The sequence below is a fragment of the Pezoporus wallicus genome, unplaced genomic scaffold (assembly GCF_028554395.1).
Source record: "Pezoporus wallicus isolate ANWC-B61680 ecotype Strahan unplaced genomic scaffold, APGP_CSIRO_Pwel_v1 contig_8542, whole genome shotgun sequence".
Lineage (NCBI taxonomy): Eukaryota > Metazoa > Chordata > Aves > Psittaciformes > Psittacidae > Pezoporus > Pezoporus wallicus.
In genome coordinates this window covers 5,194,717-5,214,948 of record NW_026640148.1, presented here as the reverse complement: position 1 = coordinate 5,214,948, position 20,232 = coordinate 5,194,717, and the positions used below count along the sequence as shown (strand labels likewise).

Below are 20,232 nucleotides of genomic sequence, written 5' to 3'. Positions count from 1 at the left end.
CTGGAATTAGGCTAATTGTTTTCATCTCTCTAGCCATTTTCCCCATTCAGCTTTGCACATTAATGTTTTCAGACCTTATAGGTGACTGTTTAAAGCTGACCCTGCAAGACTCAATTTAGTGTCAAGTTCCTATCTCTTTGGTAGAGGTTTCATTTGTTGGCTGCTCAGAGAAAGCACAAAAAAAAAATATCTTTCCACATAATTTTAAAATAAGGAGATCTTAATGAGAAACTCCCTTAAGAGGAAAAGTGTCCACATTTGACCTGACATTGCCCCTTTAAATATTAAGACTGCACTTTCAAACTCAACTGAGTTGGATTTTATTTAGAATTTAGGCTGCCTCATTTTCAAAGGAATGAGGCTTCCTCCAGTTTCAGAATAAACTCAGGAACAAAAAACCTGTTGAGTGCTCAACAGCTATGAAAATCAGCTTGATAAATTTAGCTCTTCAAAAATGGATTCAAGAATTTGGCAGGCATATTATTTTCTTGAACAACCACTTAGTTACTTTGAAAGCGAGTCAATATTACATATTTTCTGATGACAGACCTGGTAATTTTAAGAAGTTACTTAGAAGTGCCCCTATAACCTGCTTTGTAATACTCAGAATTTCTGATGTACAGAAAAAAATGGAGTTGCCTCATTGTAAATTATCCTTTTAACTAATCAACAGATTTCTGTAAGATTCTTCTAGACCTCAGTGAAATTATGTAAAACAATAGCTAATAAGAGAATCATGTAATTCTTCCACAGCATTGAGCTCCATTCAGTTTAAAATTGCTTCCATTTCAAAAGCTATATTAGTAGTGTGTGCGGTACGTATATTAAATAACTTATGATGGGAAGGCAGCCAGTCCCCATTAAAACTGAAACTGGATAGACCAATTTGCAGGACTAACAAATGGCAGATACAAGAAAAAGACCCACACTTTGGCCACTATTTCAAAAAAAGAGAACATTAAAACATATATTAATTTGATTTTCAAGAGTGGTGAACATTTGCAGGCATTACTACATATGTGGCATTACTGAAAATCAAGGCTCTCACTTTTGCATGCTAAAATCAATAAAATTATAGTCTTCTATTTTTATTATCTATGCTTTTTAAGTTAAGTGATGTAAATGCGTAGCATAGAATAAAAGCTAGAAGAGTTAAATCCAGGCTTTTAGAAGATACTTAGATGGGGCTTTGAGCAACTGGAAGGTGTCCCTTCCCATGGTAGGGGAGCTGGAACTAGATGATCTGTAATGTCCCTTCCAATCCAAACCATTTTATGATATGCTTATTTAAATGGAAATTTTAAAACAGTGCTTGAAAAGGTTATGGTATTGCTTTCTGTATACAGAAGGTTAGCCTTATTGTGTGCTGTGGTCAAAGGAAACATATTTCTCTGTTGCTCATTTTGATATTGAGTTACTAATAATATATCTGCTTCTTAGATTCTAACAGGTGAAGACTGGAATGCTGTTATGTATGATGGCATAATGGCTTATGGTGGCCCATCATCATCAGGCATGATAGTCTGTATATATTTCATTATCCTCTTCATCTGTGGTAACTGTATCCTTTGCACTCAAAAACCTCCAAATAGGGCTGTGTGCCACAGACATTAGCAAAATTATTTTAGGAGGAAGTAAATTGCAGTGGACATGCAAGTGCTTCCTGCATTCACCAAAACCTTTATACAGGCTTTGTAACTCTTCCCCAATGAGCGAGACTGCAGTGATCTCTATCTCCAGCCACCATAATGGCAGAAACCAGAGCTGGTGTTTTTACTTCCTCCAGTGGGAAGGCAGCCTTATTCTCCCTGCTTGTCTCTATTTGATTTCTTTGCCTCTGAAATGCGTGGAATGTAGTCTGATCTCAGTGTCAGTAATTTCCTGATCCTCTTTCTGACGCTTGATATAGCCCTCTTAATTCTGATATAAACTGACAGTGGAGCTGGTGATCCGCTGTATAGTGAAGGGACCATATGAGAGAAATCTGCATGGAGAAATGTTGAGTCAGTTAGGATTAAGTCTGCCAAAACATTCCTTTTTCTTGCCTTCAGTGTACTGGAAATGCTTCCTTGGTCCCATATGTCAAAAGAAACTAATGTCATTCCGAGAAGTTGTAAAAGGTCATGAGGTGATAAAAGGGCAAGCCCATTCTATTTTCTGTGTTATAGACTACTTATATCAGGTTTGGTACTTGACTAATATGGACTGAACTCCAGATTTTTATATAGATTGCTGTAGACCAGAAGACAGTGTATGACAAAAATGAATTTTTCAAAATGCCTGAACAGTCTTCACTTTTAATAGACAATACTTCATATTTGAAGCTTGCTCAGCCTAGCATAAAGGTGGATTTCATTGACAAAAACAAATGTCAAATATTCTGCTATTTTAAATCAGTATCTCTGCTCGTTTTACACCCAGTATTAATCTAGTCTATTAAATGAGTGTTATTTGCACTGCACTTAAGTGTCACAAACTGCTGTGCTGTAGGTCGGTAATATGCGTTTTATATCTTTCACATTTTCAGTGTTTCTGCTGATAAAAACCAAACAAATATAGTAAAGCATAATGTCCTTAAAATGATTTGAAATAGATATCTTGCTAAATGTCTTCTTGGCCATTGCTGTGGATAACTTGGCAGATGCTGAAAGTCTAAATACAGCTCAGAAAGAAGAAGCTGAAGAAAAGGAAAGGAAAAAGAATGCGAGGTAAGATAGCATGGGCATGTTGAATAAGCCGGAGAGGGAAGGAGGACAGTACTGAATTCCTCCATAAGGATTTTTTTACTTCATATTAGTATCTTTACCTTCTTCAAAATTTATTTGGCTCAGGAAAATATTGAAATGGTTTACCTAGACTTTGAAATAATACAAAATTAATATGATTTTAGGTGAAAGTTGGGTAGTAATTAGGAAAATAGGGTGAATTAAGGACATAATGATAAGCCAACTGATATTTAAACATTGCAACAGCAAGATTTATTGTGCAATTAGAAAAAGAATGTATCTGTTGTTGCCAGTGCAGAACTCCCTGTGGAATCAGTTCTCTAAGCCTTATATAGACAAGAAGAAAACCTTCCTTTGAAATCAGTGCAGGCCTATTGAAGTCAATGCCAGTTGTTTGTGTGAGTCCAAGGGCACAGTTTATCCCTCTAGAAAGGAGTAATGATCATGTGTTGAATTTTTTAGGGATTAGCTTCTGGAATTGTATTCAAAATTATAATCTTTTTAATGGATCATTGCATTCAAATGTGATAGATTTTTATTGCTCTGGCACCTGCAGCTGTGTAAATCATTTTGAATATTTAACTGTGGTTTTAGGTATGTTGTTTTAACTTCTCATCAAATGAGTATATTTCACTTAAAATCTTTTGTCTTTACATGTTGTGCTTTGTAATTGTTATTGTATTGTTTTGTAGAAAAGAGAGTCTGGAAAATAAAAAAAGCGAGAAGTCAGAAGGTGACCAGAAGAACCCCAAGGATAGTAAGGTGTTTATTCTAAAAATTGTGTTTTTTCTAAGAAGCTGTTTTACAGCTAGGGAGCATTTCAAGACTGTTGGGCATTGTACAGTTTCTTTTATGAACCCATCATCCCTATATTTTTTATGGGCTTTGCATCCTCACAGAATGTCTTAATCCAGAAAATCCTTTTTGTTTCAGGATATTCTGAGAAGGGAATCTCTTACAGCATGAAATAGTTAATGTTAGAAAAATCTGATGTTATTTTAGGATCCCTGTAGGTATTTTGCCTGATAAATCCAATGGAAGAGATTAATGAATGCTAAACTCTTAGTAGAATGTTCAAACATTCTTGGTAATTTTTACTAGAGCCTCTTGGTTATAATCTCAGTGTGACCTACACAGCCAGAAGAATGTGGATACTACAGTAAAATAATCTTTTAAAAATATGTATTAAACTGTCAGGTCTCCTATGTTCTTAGAGTTACCCCATTTCAGAAAACTCTGACTAAGCATAGGTATCACTTCCCTTACTCTACACTATTTGGTTTGCTTTCTGTTGAATTTTTTACTCCAAGGTACATGTAAATTTATTTTTCTTCTTGTGCATCCCTTTCATTGCTATAGGTGACAATTACTGAATATGGAGAAGGAGAAGATGAGGATAAAGATCCCTATCCACCCTGTGATGTACCAGGTATGTGAATACCAGTCAGAAGACAAACGCATATAAGTTTATATGCTAAAATATCCTAAACTTGCTCCTGCTGAACACTGAGTCAATCTTTTGAAGTTGGTGAAGTTGTGCTGTTATCAGTGAATAAATGGGCCTGCATGAGGCTAAGTATCATCTTTTCCTGCAGCTTCCTAGACAGTACAAACAGCATATGAAAGCTAATACTGTGAGTCTGAAGACTGCTATCTGGATGTGAGAGCAAATTCTAAACTTTTCTGAAACATTTGATGAAAAAGAACATTCCAGGGCTGATGTTCAGTCAATTTTGTCTTAACTTCTTCTAGTCCAGTGAACATAGTTACCTAAAAATCAGTTCTGTCCAATTGTCTGAATGCCTACTGAAGAAATCTGCCCTACCTTTTGAGCACTTGGTGTTCAGCCAGTGCACAGAACTCAGTGCAGCTCAGGCAGGGACTGATGGTCAGGGGCTGAGATTAAGTGGGTCTCCAGAGCTATTTGCAGAGGCTGTGAGTGGAGTCCCCAGATGAAGATGGTTAGGGCCAATAAAGACTATTAGTTCTCTCAGGGCATTTATGCACACACCCAAAGATGCTCATAAACATGTATATAAGCCTGTGACAACTGTATGGATGTTCATATATTGATTCATAGATTTTTAAAGCTGTGGTATGAATATATATTTCCTATAAGCCATATATATTTTAATACAAGCCATGCTTTTATATTTTATGAACAAAACCTCAATTTTTTTTTATTTTATAGTAAAAAGTGTTTAATTTAAAGTAGGTGAAGATGAAGAAGATGAGGAGGATGAACCAGAAGTACCAGCAGGCCCACGTCCCCGTAGAATATCAGAACTAAATATGAAGGAGAAGATCACACCGATTCCTGAAGGGAGTGCCTTCTTCATTTTCAGCAGCACCAATCCGTAAATATAATTTTGAAAAATACTGGTACAGTCCATTAAGGTTTAGCATTTGTCCTGGGTTCAGCAGTAAGTCATATTTCCCCTTAGTAGCTGTGGTTTTGACTTTCGGCCTGGGAACAGCGCTGATAACACCAATGTTTTTAGTTGTTGCTCAGTAATGTTTACTCTGACCAAGGACTTTGTGAGCCTCATGCTCTGCCAGGGAGGAGGGGAAGTTGGGAGGAAGCAGAAACAGGACACCTGACCCAAACTGACCAAAGAAGTATTCCATACCATTCCATACCACAGCACGTCATGCGCAGGATGTAGGACTGGGGGCAGTTACCCAGAAGGGCTAGGTCACTGCTTGGTCGGGCTGGCTATTGGTCGGTGGGTGGTGAGCAGTTGTGTTCTCTTCCCTTCTTATTTCCCTTATCATTATTATTATTGGTGGTAGCAGTACTGATTTGTGTTATACCTTAGTTACTGGGCTGTTCTTATCTCAACCCGTGGGAGTTACATTCTTTCAATTCTCCTCACCATACCCCTGGGAGCGGGGCTGGGGAAGGGGGAGTGAGACAGAGACTGCATGGTCTGATTTACGGCTGGGCTTAAACCACGACAGCATTGAAGTAACAAGCCTCCTTCCAGTAAAGATAGGAATAGAACTCCAGTATCTTCAACAGCAGAGAGACTGGCTTCTTTCCTAAAATTTTCTAAATTTACTGGTAAATCAAAAGAATTTGATAAATACATTCATTTGCTTCCCACTGTTGAAGATAATAGCATTTTGTACATATATTCTGTCAAGTCTGCACATGTCTGAAAAGTACTTTTTAATGTATATTACCTATTCAGTATTTTATTCATTGGAGATGGAAGCTGTTGATAATATCTGAGCATCTTCTACACGAGATGGGATTCCTAGTAACCCTAACAACCTTTGTGAAGCCATACAGGTTAGGAAGAAGAGAAAATGAGAGAGAGAAAAAGAGAAAATAAGGAAAAAGAATGTATGTATTCTTCTTGGGGTAACAGCATTTTCCCATGTTCAGGCAAAAACTGAAGATAAAAGCAAATAATTTAAAAAATGAAGAACAATAATAGTTGGGTTCATTCACTGCCCACTATAACTCCCGAGCATTTGAAGTTTTACACTGATGAAGAAAGCAAGCTTCAGTAGTCAGTTGCTACTGATGGTTGTCTAGAAGTGAGCTAAATTCAGTTCCTACAGACTGAACATAGCTGTTATATTTTATATAGCAATTTCGTGAGCATTCTTATAAAGAAGCTTATGAGTTATTTGGCATGGGAGAATGCTCAGACCTCAGTGGTAGAGGTCATTCCAATTAAGTTGAGAAGATGGGTGTGATGATAAAGATGCAGTGTTTTGGGCTTGTATCTTATTTATTGCATGGGTTGCCTAAAGCTCTTCAGAATTTTCAAACAAACTGGAAAGAAAGCTATTTAAACTAGCAATTTTAAGAACACGTATGCTGAATGCAAAAATGTTTGATTTGTTGACCATATCAAATTGCTTTTGGCCTCAACTAATGCTACGTATTCTCAGGCCAAAGTTGCCATCTTACTTAACTAAGATACACTATACTCAAATAATCTACTTAGTAACAGAACAAATTTTCCCCAAGAGCCTTCTGATTCTTCAGCAGAACTTAGCCAACTTCAGTGTTAGTTCTGAACCTCATCCTGCCTTTTTCCCAGTTTAATTCCAGACCTACTCTACCAAGATGCTCAGTATCATTTGTAATAACCTGGGGCTCAGCGACTCTGAGTGTATTTACAGTTCCACTTCATGTTGTGTCTGAAACTTAGCAACTCTGAAAGTTTTGACACCCACTTGTCCTGTACTTCTCTGGAAAAATCTTCACATAAGATTCTGTTTTGGGTTGAGTCTTTAAGTAGCACAATGAAATCTGTAGCCTAAGCCACATCTCACCAGATGAGTATTTCTGACAGTTTTGATAAGAATCAAATCAAAATGGGGATCCGAAATGACATCATCTGTCATTGGTCCTTTGGCATCTGTATTCGCAGAGTGGAAAAAGCACTGGAACTTCTAGTGGCATTCATAACCCATTGAACACCAGTAGGAGCTTGAAAATCCTCTCTCAGATTCCTTTGAGAAGTTCATCGTCAGTACAATGGATTGGATTTTGAATTTATTTATATTTTAGAAATCAGAGCAGTAGCTTCAGCATTTGTATTTTTAGACGCTGAAGGTTGATCTGTGCTATCACTCTTGGCAGAGTAATAGAAAACATGTTGTATATTAGCCATCTACTGAATTCTGTTTGCACACATGGTATATTTTTGTATCTCTTCTTCAGAATTCGAGTGGGATGCCACAAACTCATCAATCACCACATCTTTACCAATCTCATCCTAGTCTTCATCATGCTGAGCAGTGTTTCCCTAGCAGCAGAAGATCCCATTCGAAGCCATTCCTTTAGAAATAATGTAAGTCCTTCATTTTTGTATCTGAATATATCCTCAGAGGATGACAGTCCTTTGGTGTTAGTGCCTGATTTTTAATTTTCAAGTTAAGAAGCTTTCCTTTTCCTTTTTCAAGTGTGTTAGTGAATGCATGGATTTGTTTATAAAGATGGAGATGTGTGGCCACACAGATGAGTTTGAGTTCCACCACATCAGACCTGAAGATCCCTGGGTCCCTGATTAGCCATATCAGAAACTAAACAAGTTTTACTTCTTTTTAAACTCACATATAAGATGAGGATTAGACCATGCCCAGCTCCTTGCCTGCATCGAAATGCCATTTCAGCCTATAATGAATCAAAAAATTTGGAAATCTTCCTGCATCCTTTTTAGATATATGTGTAGGAACAAAATATTTTTAAGAATATTAATTTCAGAAATTTCTCTTGTATTCAATATAATTGTAGTTTATGTTGTGAGTAAACATCTGTGTTCTAAAACAAATTCCTCAAACCCCATTTTAAGTTTGTAGTATAGTAGAAGACTTGACTGTTACTCAAATGCACAATTATTAGACAGAGAAGCAAAAATAAATCCACTTTTGTGGCCACTAATCTTAAAATTTGAATCCTAGAGTCAGCTAGGTTGGAAAAGACCTTTAAGATCATCAAGTCCAGCCTTTAGTCGTTGCACTTAAATTAGTAGTGAAGCAAGCCTCTCATGTTATTGCAAGTTGTGCATGCTTTAGGTTAGGTATGTAATAGCAGAGACGATGCAACTTGGTAATAGTCTGTGGGGACATCTGGGATGCTTTGACTGAACTTCCAGGCCTCTCCTGTCCTAGATATAAATTGATCTGTACAGATTGCCATGGAGTTAGAGAAACTCCTTCACCTCTTTCAGGAAAAATGGGCCTACTAGGTCAATAGAGGTCATATTCCTTTACTTTTTGCTAGTGTAGATGCAGCCTCTGAAACTACTCTTGGCTTTTGACTTTCATCAAAGGTAGGAAGAGGTCAAAGCACAAAGACGCTCTTCATGTACTATTCAGTAGATCTCTGTACTTCCCATAACTGTAAAACTAAGCAAGTGCAGTCTTATGAATAAATCACATTGATGGTTAAGAAAAAGAGCTGTTTTCTGAAATTGTTATTGTAGAAATGGTTTGAAGGGTTGGTAATTGTTTTTGGATCTAGAGCAGTATTAGGAAAATGAAACGAGAGTGATGGTAACTGAAAGGGTTATCAGAGTGGTGGTAACTGAAAGGGTTATTCCTATTTAGGACATAGGTAAAGCATGTGAGTGGTTTCAAGAAGGCAATAGTCTCTTGTAAATATTCACAATATGCACCAGGCCTGCATATTTTTCTTGTTACTACCTTGAATGATCATGTTCCTTCCACTACCAAGCTCGGCAAGAGAATTAAAGTTTACAAACAAATACCATTATGTTTTGTTTTGTTTTCTTAACTCCAGAATGAATTCCTTACTGATTAATCTTTGTTGCATGGCTTTAACATTTGCCTGTTTTTTCAGCCACAGCAAGGGACAGAAGGATGTGATCTTCAACTGAACATGGGGAAAAATTAATTCCTTTTATATAATGTAATTGGAATACTTCCTTTGTATGTTGTCTCTTTGTTTTATTTCTACTTCACATTTTATTAGTTGCTGAACTGAAGGCAACGTGTTTCTGTGCACAAGTGTTTGCTAGTTGGATTGCTGGATCATTGAAACCAAACTAGTAACCTACTGCAGTGCATGTTGACCGCTAAATGCATTGATTGCTAGCAATATGGCCACCTTGAAAGGGTGAAATCTTCATTGTACTGAAATATATGGCAGTGTTCCTGTCAACAGCAGTGAGGTCAACATATCTTGTCCAGAATCTTTTTAAAAGTTTTCATCTCTCTAGGCAAATGTTGTGAGTTCTTTTTAAATTCCTACAAATACATCACTGCTCTGTCTTCCGAGGTCAAGTAAAATATGGTAGTGCGGATATAAGGTAATTTAGTTATTCATTAATTGGCTTTTTGGCAGTCTAGCCCAATCTATACAGGAACAATGTAATGTAGCAGAATGGAGAATGATGTGTGATCTAGAAACATCCATTGAAGTTTTATTTTCTGATGCAATACTTTGGTTAAAAAAAAAAGACTTTTATTAATAAGTATTTATTCTTTGTGTAAGATTCTGTATCTACGCTAAAGGCTGAAGAAAGTACCTGTGAAAGTAGGTGCATAAAAGTCTGAGTTGAAAAAAAGTGTTGCTTATTGGGTTCTGTCAACTCTTTAGGGGTGAAATCTAATGTCTAAGTACAGTGGTATCTGATAAATTTTTAAGTAAAGGAAAATGGTTGCACAGTAGCTGCAATTCTAAATTACTTTGTCTAAATTCCCCATCTATGTCCTTTGATTAATTCAGGTGGTGTTGTGCATGTGGTCTAAATTGTAAACAATTATTAGAGATGGATTTCTCACTGTGGTACGTATTATACCTTGCAGATACTTGGTTACTTTGACTATGCTTTCACAGCCATCTTTACTGTTGAAATCCTGTTAAAGGTAATGCATTGTTAATTGATCCTTATTAGCTCAAAACCAGCTTTAGCAATAATGTTTGTAACTTTTTGTTTACCTTCCAGATCCTAGGGTATGCAGATTATGTCTTCACTAGTATGTTTACATTTGAGATCATTTTGAAGGTAACAGGTTTTTAAAGGAAATTTGTCTAAAAGGATTTTCCTTGTGTGTCACCTGCCAAGAAAAGGCACTTGAAGTGCTCTTCGCCTTTTCTCTAAGCGATCAAAGCTAAACTTTTTAAACCAGAGGATTTTTTCATTTGGCAATTCCTCATAGTTTTGATTGGTTGTTTTTTACCATTTGGGTGCATGAAGACGCTGATTTTTTTATCATTACATTAATTTAATAATTTTTATTATTATTTTTTTACCCTTTTTAAACTTACAGTTGTCAGAAAAGGGAAAAATAATTCACTACGCATGAGCTTTTCCTTCTCCTTGCTCTGGCATTTCCAAAAGAGATAATCAGTCTTTTAAGGAGGGAGCATGTAATTTGTCATTTCTTTTCTGAACTATATTCACAGAGCTAAAATAGTAGATAACTATTTTCTTGCAATAGGACTTGCAAGATATCTTGCATTTATCTATCTATACACTAAGATACTTTGCATTTACCTTGGGCATACATTTAAATACACAGAAAGGCATAAATATGCTTGCTTAAATGTATTACCCATGCATGAGTCAAAACTTGGCATTTTAATGTATAGTTTGTGTACTGATTATTAAGAATATCCTCTGGGGTTACTCGGATTTTAGATCTATGAGGCTTGCTCTGGCAAAGAAAGCATGGTAACTGAGGATTAGGTTCATACATAAGAAAATGCTAAACAAAGAAATACAAATTTTTGATAGAAATTTGCAAAATATTTTTTCAGAGATTTAGACATGATTCCTAAAGGTTTCATGCTGTGCATATTCATTGCGAGTTTTTGGTTGAGTAACCCTGTTCTATACACTTAAAAATTTCTGGTGCACTAAGAATCTGTACATAAACTTTGCATTTCCAGTTGAGGATTAAGCTTAACAAAATCTCTCCTCCCAGCTTTTGCTCATATTGCTGTGCATACTCTTCACAATGCAATTTGATTAATACTAATTTGATACAATATTTGGGCTGTTTACAAGATTAGCTGTACTGTAAGTAATAGACTGTTTTTATGCTTGAGAATATTGTCCCAGACATATGTTTATCCCCTTCTTCCTTGCAGCAGGGAAGAGCTTGCTATAGAATTGATTAATCTTAAAGCATTTGTAGCATTCTAATACAAATATCCAATTTTTTTTTTTCTAGAGAAAGGCCAAACTAAAGGAGAGAATGAACCACTGAAAAGAACTGTAGCATTAGAACAAATTAGTTCCCAGTCTAGTTCCCAACTAGTTTGAAGCCATTGAAATGTTACCAGTGTTTCTGTGGCAGAAGAGTCTGTAAACTTCTAAGCTCCTGCAGTTCCAAGTGTGTTTCTCTAGAAGACAGAGGAATTATAAAGCATGGCATAAAAAGGCATAAATGAATGCTTTAAGAAAAACAACATACCAACTAACTGCAAAATACTCTGCAAAATAGTCAAGAGCCATCCAGGGGAAATAGGAAAATCTAAGGCTTGGGCTGTTAAATCTGGTATTGTAAAATATTATAAAGAAACAAGAAGTGTCATCATAACCAAAAACATAGATGCTCCTGACCATGTTCTCCAGGAAGCTCTGCCCTGCCATACACTCACGTGTGCTTATAAAGGAAAATGAATTGTACCCTAAACCTCAATTGTTTTAAAAAATATAATGGACAAGCAGAACATGACACATGCACATATGCAGTGCCTGCTTTACTAACATGATCAGACACTGGCTTTGCTTGCTTATGGCTGGAGTCCTCCATACTTTCCAAGCTGGGTTTTGCGCTGTGCTGTCTACAGTATCTAAGTCGTACAGAATCTGTGTGTGTTCTGCAAGCAGTAAGTTCAAATCTAAACCTGCAGTATCAACAGCACTCCTTAAGTTCCAGGAAAAAAGTATATGAAACTGAAATTAAGATAATCAGAGGCAATATTAGCTGTAGCAAAGAAAGTCATAAATGTCAAAAAAATAATGATTAAAGCAGACTGTGTCTCCCTGTGCTCTGTCTGAACGACTGCTCTGCAAAGATGAGGATTTCCATGATTTGTTGTCAAGTATATGAATGAGGATGTGAATAATAGAAAAGCTGCAATGTCAGTTTTAAGCATGTAAGAATTCTCTTATGTAATCCCTACATGGCGTTGAAATCCAGCTTACCATCCTGTTCGCAATGCTGGGGAAATGTGAAAAACATTAGAGCAAAGGTCAGGGTAGGACCTTGTGTTTTTAACCTTGCCCCAGCTGTGCTAATCTCCCAGACCATTTAAACCAGTCCCTTCTGGTGTGGGATTACAGGCAGAAAGAAAGGAGCAGCGCTGGTGGTGGCCCAGGAGCTCAGCTTATTGAGTGTCCTGCAGCAGCTGCTCCACTGTGCGACGGCGCTCACCACTGCAGATCTGCTCTAGGCTTTGATTTGGTCTTGATCAGTGCAAGGAGAGAATGATTTGCTATAGAGAGTTGTATCCAAATGCTGTTGATATCAGAAACAATTTCCACATTTGCTGGTGTTGCTTGAGCAGAATTTTTATCATTTAAGTGAAAGATTTATTGTATATAGTGGGATTGTTTTATATCTCAATTGCTTTTTGAAAGTGAGATAATATTGTATACATTCACACTCTAGGCAAGTGTCTTGTAAACAGCCTAAATGTGAATTTGAATAAATTGAAATATAGACTAAATGTGTAACAATTCTATTTTTAGATGACAGCTTTTGGAGCATTCCTTCATAAAGGGTCCTTCTGCAGGAATTATTTTAATTTGCTGGATTTGCTGGTCGTGGGTGTTTCTCTGGTATCATTTGGTATTCAGTAAGTACTATACTTATGATTTATTTTTGCTTGGGATTTTTATACTGAAATCAGTGTTTCAGCTCCTTTGTTCCACACCTGTGTGGGTGTGTAGTATCAGTATTCAAGGTTGGGACTGGCTTATGAGCCAGTAGTGCTTCTATATAGAGAGCGGTGTAACTCGCTACTAATATGGGTTGGAAACAAATTACTACATCCCACTATTACCAAGAGAACAAGGAAGAGCACCATTACACTGTATTGTGTAGCAAGTAATTTCCAGAGTTTCAGGAGGTTTATATATGCTCTTCTGTGCTATTGCCACATCTACAGTCTAGTTCTACAAGCTCTCTTTCAGCATTTACCTACTGGGATATGTAACTTGACAGTATTTGCTTTGTTTGGGTCAGGCTAAACATAATAAAAGAGCCTGAAGGTGCTTATTGATTCACTGAGCAGTTGTGCCTCATATAACATGATCTGTGAAACCCTTAGTGGCTTAGAAAAGAGCAAGGGCTGGGTATAAGTCGACTGCTTCCCACTTTTGTATTCTGCTTGTACTAGAATACCTATTCCACAAACTTTCAGCCTCACATTGTTCTTTAAAAGGTTGTCTGTTTCCTCAAAATGCAGTCCTATCTACTTAAACAAAGAGGATGTGAGTCATTTGAGATCTTTTCATCTGCAGCTGGTTGAAAATGAAGGTATTCATTGATTTACAGGACTTGCCTACTGTCTTCGAAAAAGCTTGTCAACACTGAAAAATACTTTGGGGACTATTTTGCTCTTGACCAAACTTAATTGCTTTACAGTGTCAGACAAGCTTCTGAGCTGTTAATTCCCAAATTGCTCCAGAAATCAAAATAATTCTTATGGCATTTATGAGAAAGATACTATTTTCTAATATTGATAAAGGATCAATAAAGAAATACTTAAAAAAACTTGTGTATATATTAAGATGCTTTTGAAATTTCATGTATAGCAAAGTTGCAAGAACATTGTTATTCTTAGTAATAAAATCAGTTACCTTAAAAGTAACAGAATAACTTTTCCCCCCCCAGGTCAAGTGCTATCTCAGTTGTGAAGATCCTCAGAGTTTTAAGAGTCTTGAGGCCTCTAAGGGCAATAAACAGAGCAAAAGGACTTAAGGTGTTTATTTTTATTTTTTAAATTATTTTTCTGTTGGCCTTATTGTTCAGTCCTGCCTCAGGTTAAAAATTCTTGTGCAAGAAGAATTGCTTCAAGAAGTTCACAGGGCAATGACATAAACCAGTTTCTGATTCTTAAACGTACTAGATGAGGTTCTGCAGTTTATAGGTGGAGGAACAGCAGTGCCACTGAGAGCAGATATTGACCATAATCCTTGCTGTGAACAAACATGTTAGAACAATATTTGCATTGTTTTTCATAGTATTTATGTAACTTTTAGTTGGTGTTGATGGGTCTTTGTCAACAGATTTATAGACAAATCTAGAAAGCAAGTTTGATTATGGTCGTAGGTATAATAGGTATAGGTATAACAGTGACAACATAAAAATAGTAACTGATAAAATAGACTTCTATGGTGTGTATTCTGAAATACTAACAAGTTGTATTAAAATACCTTTGGTTTCTTTCTTTCCAGCATGTTGTTCAATGTGTCTTTGTGGCTATTAGAACTATTGGTAATATCATGATTGTTACAACGCTGCTGCAGTTCATGTTTGCTTGTATTGGAGTGCAGTTGTTCAAGGTAAGTTGACACTCAAAATTTACATTGCATCAAGAAAAGCAAAGCTGAGCAGTATTCTTGGTAGCTTGCTGCTAGAACTGGGTTCATCCCATTCAAAGCAATCATAGTATAAATGTGATCATTTCTCATAATCTGCTTTTTGTCATTGCTTTCTGTTTTATATGTAGGGAAAATTCTACAGGTGTACTGATGAAGCAAAACAGAATCCTGAGGAATGCCGGTGAGAACATCTTTATCTAAGAATGTGACACATTATGTTCTGAATAATTTAAACTGTAGCCGATATGGGCAGGCATGTGTCAGGCCATTTAGGTTTGTGTAAATTGGAATTACCATCTTAAATCCACCAGAAAACACTGGTTACCAAGAAAATGAAACAAGCTTATGGAGGGAGTGAAATACACAGCTTTGGATAGAGAATTAGGTAATTCTGAGGCTAGTTTAGTATTTCACTAATGACAGTTTGTTTCTTTCCCACAGAGGGATATACATCGTTTATAAAGATGGAGATGTTGATAATCCAATGGTCAAAGAGAGGGTCTGGCAAAATAGTGATTTCAACTTTGATAATGTTCTCTCTGCTATGATGGCACTTTTTACAGTATCCACTTTTGAAGGCTGGCCAGCGTGAGTGAATTCTCCTTGTTTTCACAGCATTGCTAAAAGACTTTTACAGAGCGGTTCTCTGTCATTTACCAGCCATCTGTGGGCAACAAAGCAGTCTTAAGTGATGGCATGAAAAGTTATTAATGGATGAAGGAAAAAGCCTTCTATCCTTCTGAATCTGTGCACTTTCTCTGTATTTCTTCATTCACCTTTATCTATAAAGGTCAAATTTATATTGCCTGATTCCTAATCTTGCAGCTACTGCTATAATGAGCTGTTATTTAGCTCATTCCTCTTCCAGGTTTATCCATCAATGCCCTTTAAATAACACTAATATGAAACTTACAGGCATTCAAGTAACACCGTTACTAAAAAATCAGTACACTGCATAGAGAAACCCAGGACAAGCAAGCTAGCATTCACTGTTTCCCTAAATGAGAAAAGTCTTAGAGGATAACTTTATGTGGGGGTTATAAATAAAAAATACAATCATCTGGTTATATTACCTGGATTCTTTTTGAAAAAAGCATATAACATTGTGTGGTGTGATTCTTCTGGGTTTCATATGCTTTGCTAGCACTGTTAATAACTAGGAAAAGATAATCCTTAACAGCAGCATTTGTGACACCTGTCCTTTGAGTCTGAATATTTTACTCTCTTTTGTCATTTTAATACTAATAAAGGTGCAATTGTGTTTGTTTTACAGGCTGCTGTACAAAGCCATTGATTCAAATGGCGAGAATGTAGGACCTGTATACAACTATAGAGTGGAGATCTCCATTTTTTTCATCATCTATATCATCATTATTGCTTTCTTTATGATGAACATATTTGTTGGTTTTGTGATTGTTACATTCCAAGAACAGGGAGAACAAGAGTATAAGAACTGTGAGCTGGACAAAAACCAGGTTAAAATAAATACTGAATCTTAACTTTTGAAAGTATTGGGTTTTTATTTATGCATGAAGAGCTTCCTTTCTGCTTTGGGTCAGAAGAGGGCACCAAACATATCTTGGTAAAAAAAATTGAAGTCGTAAATGTTATTAACTGCTATTCAGGTCATTGTGTGTTCCTCTTTACATAAGCCCAACATATCAGTCTTTTTGTTGTGAACAGTGTTACATTAAGCTTGTTAGCTTCTTACTGTCTCATCTGTCAGCGTCACATTAAGAAGAGTAGAACACTTGCCAGCTTATCCATAGGCAGAGGTAGGTTTTACAATAAGAACAGGAAAATAAATTTTGTGTTCTGAATAGTCTGAAAGTGCTCAAAAGATTCTACTTTCCCTTCCCCATTTATTTAGAAAGTCACAGGGGATATTCAAATTAAAATAATAATAATAATAATAATAATAATAATAAAAAAAAATCTGTGCCCCTTACTGCTTAATCCTTTGACTGGGAAACTCATCAGTCAGCAGTAATGTTTTTTTCAGGTGCTCTTGTCTGATTGTAACATACTTCATTTAAACAAAGTTAGGCATGAAACTTTAGCCAGCGTTTGCTTTTTGTGCCCTATCAGTCAGCTTTTATAAGCATTCTTCAAAGCACAAGTGGAAGGCCCAGCCTACATGAAGATTTCAGGCGCTAATAGAGTAGGAGGTGAATCCATGGTATTCCTATGAATGTGTCATGATTTTGCTGGGCAATTTAACTGAACTATTGGGAATAACATTTCCTCAGTAATTATTTTGCTGACTCCAGGGTTTTATACTACAGTTAAGGTGGTGGTTGAAGACATGCATGACTCATAGATCAATTAATAGTCATGCAGTTAATAGTCATGCTGTTTACTATACATATTACATATATATAATCTAAGGTATAATACTGTATAGTAATACACTGCATAAAAAGGTGAAACGCTTCAGAATTTCCTTGAGCATTATTTGATTCTTTGTATGTGGCTGAGTAGTATATATGACTTACACAGTTATGAATGACCAAGTGAGGATTGGTAGGCTACTCATTTACTTTATTAACACTAACTAATAAAAACCCCTACATGAAGTAGATAGACTGCTTGTTTTTTAAGGCATACTTAACAATTTGGCCGTATTAATTCTACTAACAGTTGATTAACTGTTAGGTACTGTCCGACAATTTTTTATGTATTTGCTTTTACAGAGGCAGTGTGTAGAATATGCCTTGAAGGCACGTCCTCTTCGTAGATATATTCCAAAAAATCCTTACCAGTACAAGTTCTGGTATGTGGTGAATTCTACTGGATTTGAATACATCATGTTTGTCCTCATCATGCTGAACACACTTTGCTTGGCTATGCAGGTAGGAAAACCAGAAGCTCTTTTGAAGCTGTTGGCATAAATAGCAGGGAATGATATGAGTGATACAATGCCTTTAGTTTATAGCAGCCTGTATTTTTTTTTTTATGAAGTGAAATAAGAAAAACAAGCACCTCTGATCATAGTACTGTCCTGGACATATTCTAATCTGCTTTTCAGTTTTCTGAAGTCAAATTATTTAAAGCAGCTTGGTGTTTATAGATCTTCGTAATCTAATCAAGTTCTTTTCTACATTATGCATGAACTTCTTTATCACCTAATTCTCCTATGTATTTTCCCAAGTTGTTTCTTTCTTTACCCTAGTATTTCAGATATTGATGTGAAAAAGAATGGTTCAAATTCAATTTGCCAAAGCATTCTACCTTTTTCAGTAAACTTGCGTGCACTCTATCCTTTCAAAAATATCACTCCTGCACATTCTGTGTTATTCTGTGTAGGCTTTCTACGCAGCTGGGACACAAGGTTATGCAATTTTAAAACCTAGAATATAAAACTTGTGAAATTGCTGTTGCGTAATACTCCTTTTTTGAGGAACAGTTATCCTCTCAAAACCATTTCTCTAGAAATTCCTTTAGGATGTAGAGGGGTGACAATTTTGTTCCGCTCAATGCCAAAACAGAATAGATTTAAACCACCCCATTCTTGGCCAGAGATATTCAGCTAGTGTTGTATAAGTGTACATAATAAATACTATGAGAAAATTTTTTCCTGTGTTGCATTTTTGCCAACTTTGTCTTATAATAATAATTTAAAGCCTTTACTTTTAAAAGTATTGTATTTTTCATCCACAGCACTATGGACAGTCTAAGCTCTTTAATGATGCAATGGACATTATGAATATGGTTTTCACAGGAGTGTTCACTGTTGAAATGGTTTTGAAACTGATTGCATTCAAACCCAAGGTAAGTGTTAGATATGCTTTAATTCAGTCATCATGACAGGAATTAAGTATAACATAAATTTCACCTTAGCTATGTATTATTCAAAGAACAAAAAGAACCTATGTTTCCCACATTTATCTGTAGAAATGTTAGTCTGATAATATGTATATATGTAACTCCAGGAAATGAAATGCAGATATCAAAAACATATTACGAAGTGGTTGATGAGGTCTGGAATATTTAGAGGTAATGAAAATGTCCCTTTATAAATCAGATAAACTATTTCCTGTTACAAGCATTACTGCTTCTGCTATTCATGGTACTAAACTCATAACTTTATGCTAAGTTAATCTCCAGTAAAGACCTGTGTATTTCCTATTCTAAAATGAAAAAGTGTTTCTTTACTTTATAAAATATAGTCAAGTACTACAAACATGCACATAAATACTTTGCATATTCAATGGCCTGTTTTAGAGTTTTGTTTTCAGTTAGACATACACTGTATTTGTTAGAGGGCTCCACACCGAGTAGTTGATTACTTTCCTTAAAGAGACACTGTCAAAATGAATAATGCAGACACATTTTCAAAGGTAGATTTGCAAGAGAAACTGGTAACTATAGTTACTAATTGAAAAAGAAGGTGCAAATCAGACTGTACAGTTAATACAGTCTTTCTGTTCATTTCTCGTACTGCATTTATGACAGTGCACATGTTGATAATAAAAAAATGACAAAAATTTTGTTTTCAGTTCTGGGCTTACATTTATATCAATAAGTAAAGTGTGGTCACTTGCTATACATGGAATTTTAAAAAAGCCAGAGATGCCATTTGAATTTTACTGATCTCACCATCTAAGGCTGGTGTTTTTAATTTCCACTGCCCTTCAGGATATCTGCATCTGTAATTCGCTGTGAACTGTGCCCTTTCCTGGTGTTTAGTGATCTGTATGACTCTAGGTTGTGTGGGCAATCTTACTCTAGCTTTAAACAAGCTAGCTCTCACACAGCAACGTAAGTCATGGCTGCCCAGAGCTCAGCATGGAGTAGATGTATAACTGCATTCCAGCTTTTCAAAACTATTTGTTCAGTTTGTATTTTGTCACAAGCTCTGCTGTGGAGCCTGATTTAAAGCTAGCTTGTATTTGCCTGCAGAAACAAATTATCTCTTGAGGTCTGGTGTTGAGATGTGAAGTGTGGAGTTCTGGGTGAATGCTTACCCACTCTCCCGTAGTCTTGCTCTGCACTGTCCAGTCTATTGTACATTTCTAATGAATTTATTTGTATTTTTGTGTCACCTATCTCATTCAAATGCTAAGGATTTCACATTAAAAATAACATGATATGAGGCCCCAGAGGAGGTAGCTCAGATATGTGGACCACGGTGTCATGAGTATGCTGATTGTGTTTCCTGATTTGTATTTCCTGTTCTATATCCTTGTTTCACACTGAAGTTTCAGAAGACTTTGCTGCATTTTATCATCTGCTCTTTGAAAGAAGATTGTGAATCCTTGTATGGCTATCCATGCACTTGTGACTGCAGTCAGAAATAGCAGCTAATGCAAAATATAGTGGTCTGATCATGAGTGAATAAATCACAGTGCTCCATACTCCTACTTGTTATCAAATGCAATGTCTTAATGCTGGTCTCTTAAGACTATGTACAAATTGAGTTTTAACTCTGTTACGACGTGCTTTCTCTCTGATTGGAT

At 36.2% G+C, this 20,232-nt stretch overlaps 1 protein-coding gene across 14 annotated transcripts in view; it reads left to right on the top strand.

Moving 5' to 3' along the window:
* Positions 1–20,232, top strand: part of CACNA1D (calcium voltage-gated channel subunit alpha1 D) — a 188,297-nt gene that overhangs the window by 116,937 nt on the left and 51,128 nt on the right. For 11 of the 14 annotated variants that reach the window (XM_057417737.1, XM_057417742.1, XM_057417733.1 and 8 more), the window contains 15 exons: positions 1,441–1,561; positions 2,594–2,708; positions 3,419–3,488; positions 4,086–4,155; positions 4,939–5,083; positions 7,411–7,540; positions 10,020–10,079; positions 12,917–13,023; positions 14,064–14,151; positions 14,627–14,734; positions 14,902–14,954; positions 15,215–15,361; positions 16,047–16,248; positions 17,467–17,625; positions 18,434–18,544. In XM_057417737.1, the coding sequence (XP_057273720.1) occupies positions 1,441–1,561; positions 2,594–2,708; positions 3,419–3,488; positions 4,086–4,155; positions 4,939–5,083; positions 7,411–7,540; positions 10,020–10,079; positions 12,917–13,023; positions 14,064–14,151; positions 14,627–14,734; positions 14,902–14,954; positions 15,215–15,361; positions 16,047–16,248; positions 17,467–17,625; positions 18,434–18,544 (1,686 nt within the window). Of the gene's footprint in view, positions 1–1,440; positions 1,562–2,593; positions 2,709–3,418; positions 3,489–4,085; positions 4,156–4,938; positions 5,084–7,410; positions 7,541–10,019; positions 10,080–10,159; positions 10,220–12,916; positions 13,024–14,063; positions 14,152–14,626; positions 14,735–14,901; positions 14,955–15,214; positions 15,362–16,046; positions 16,249–17,466; positions 17,626–18,433; positions 18,545–20,232 lie in introns of all 14 variants that reach the window. The other 3 variants (XM_057417736.1, XM_057417741.1, XM_057417735.1) reach the window with 2 other exon arrangements.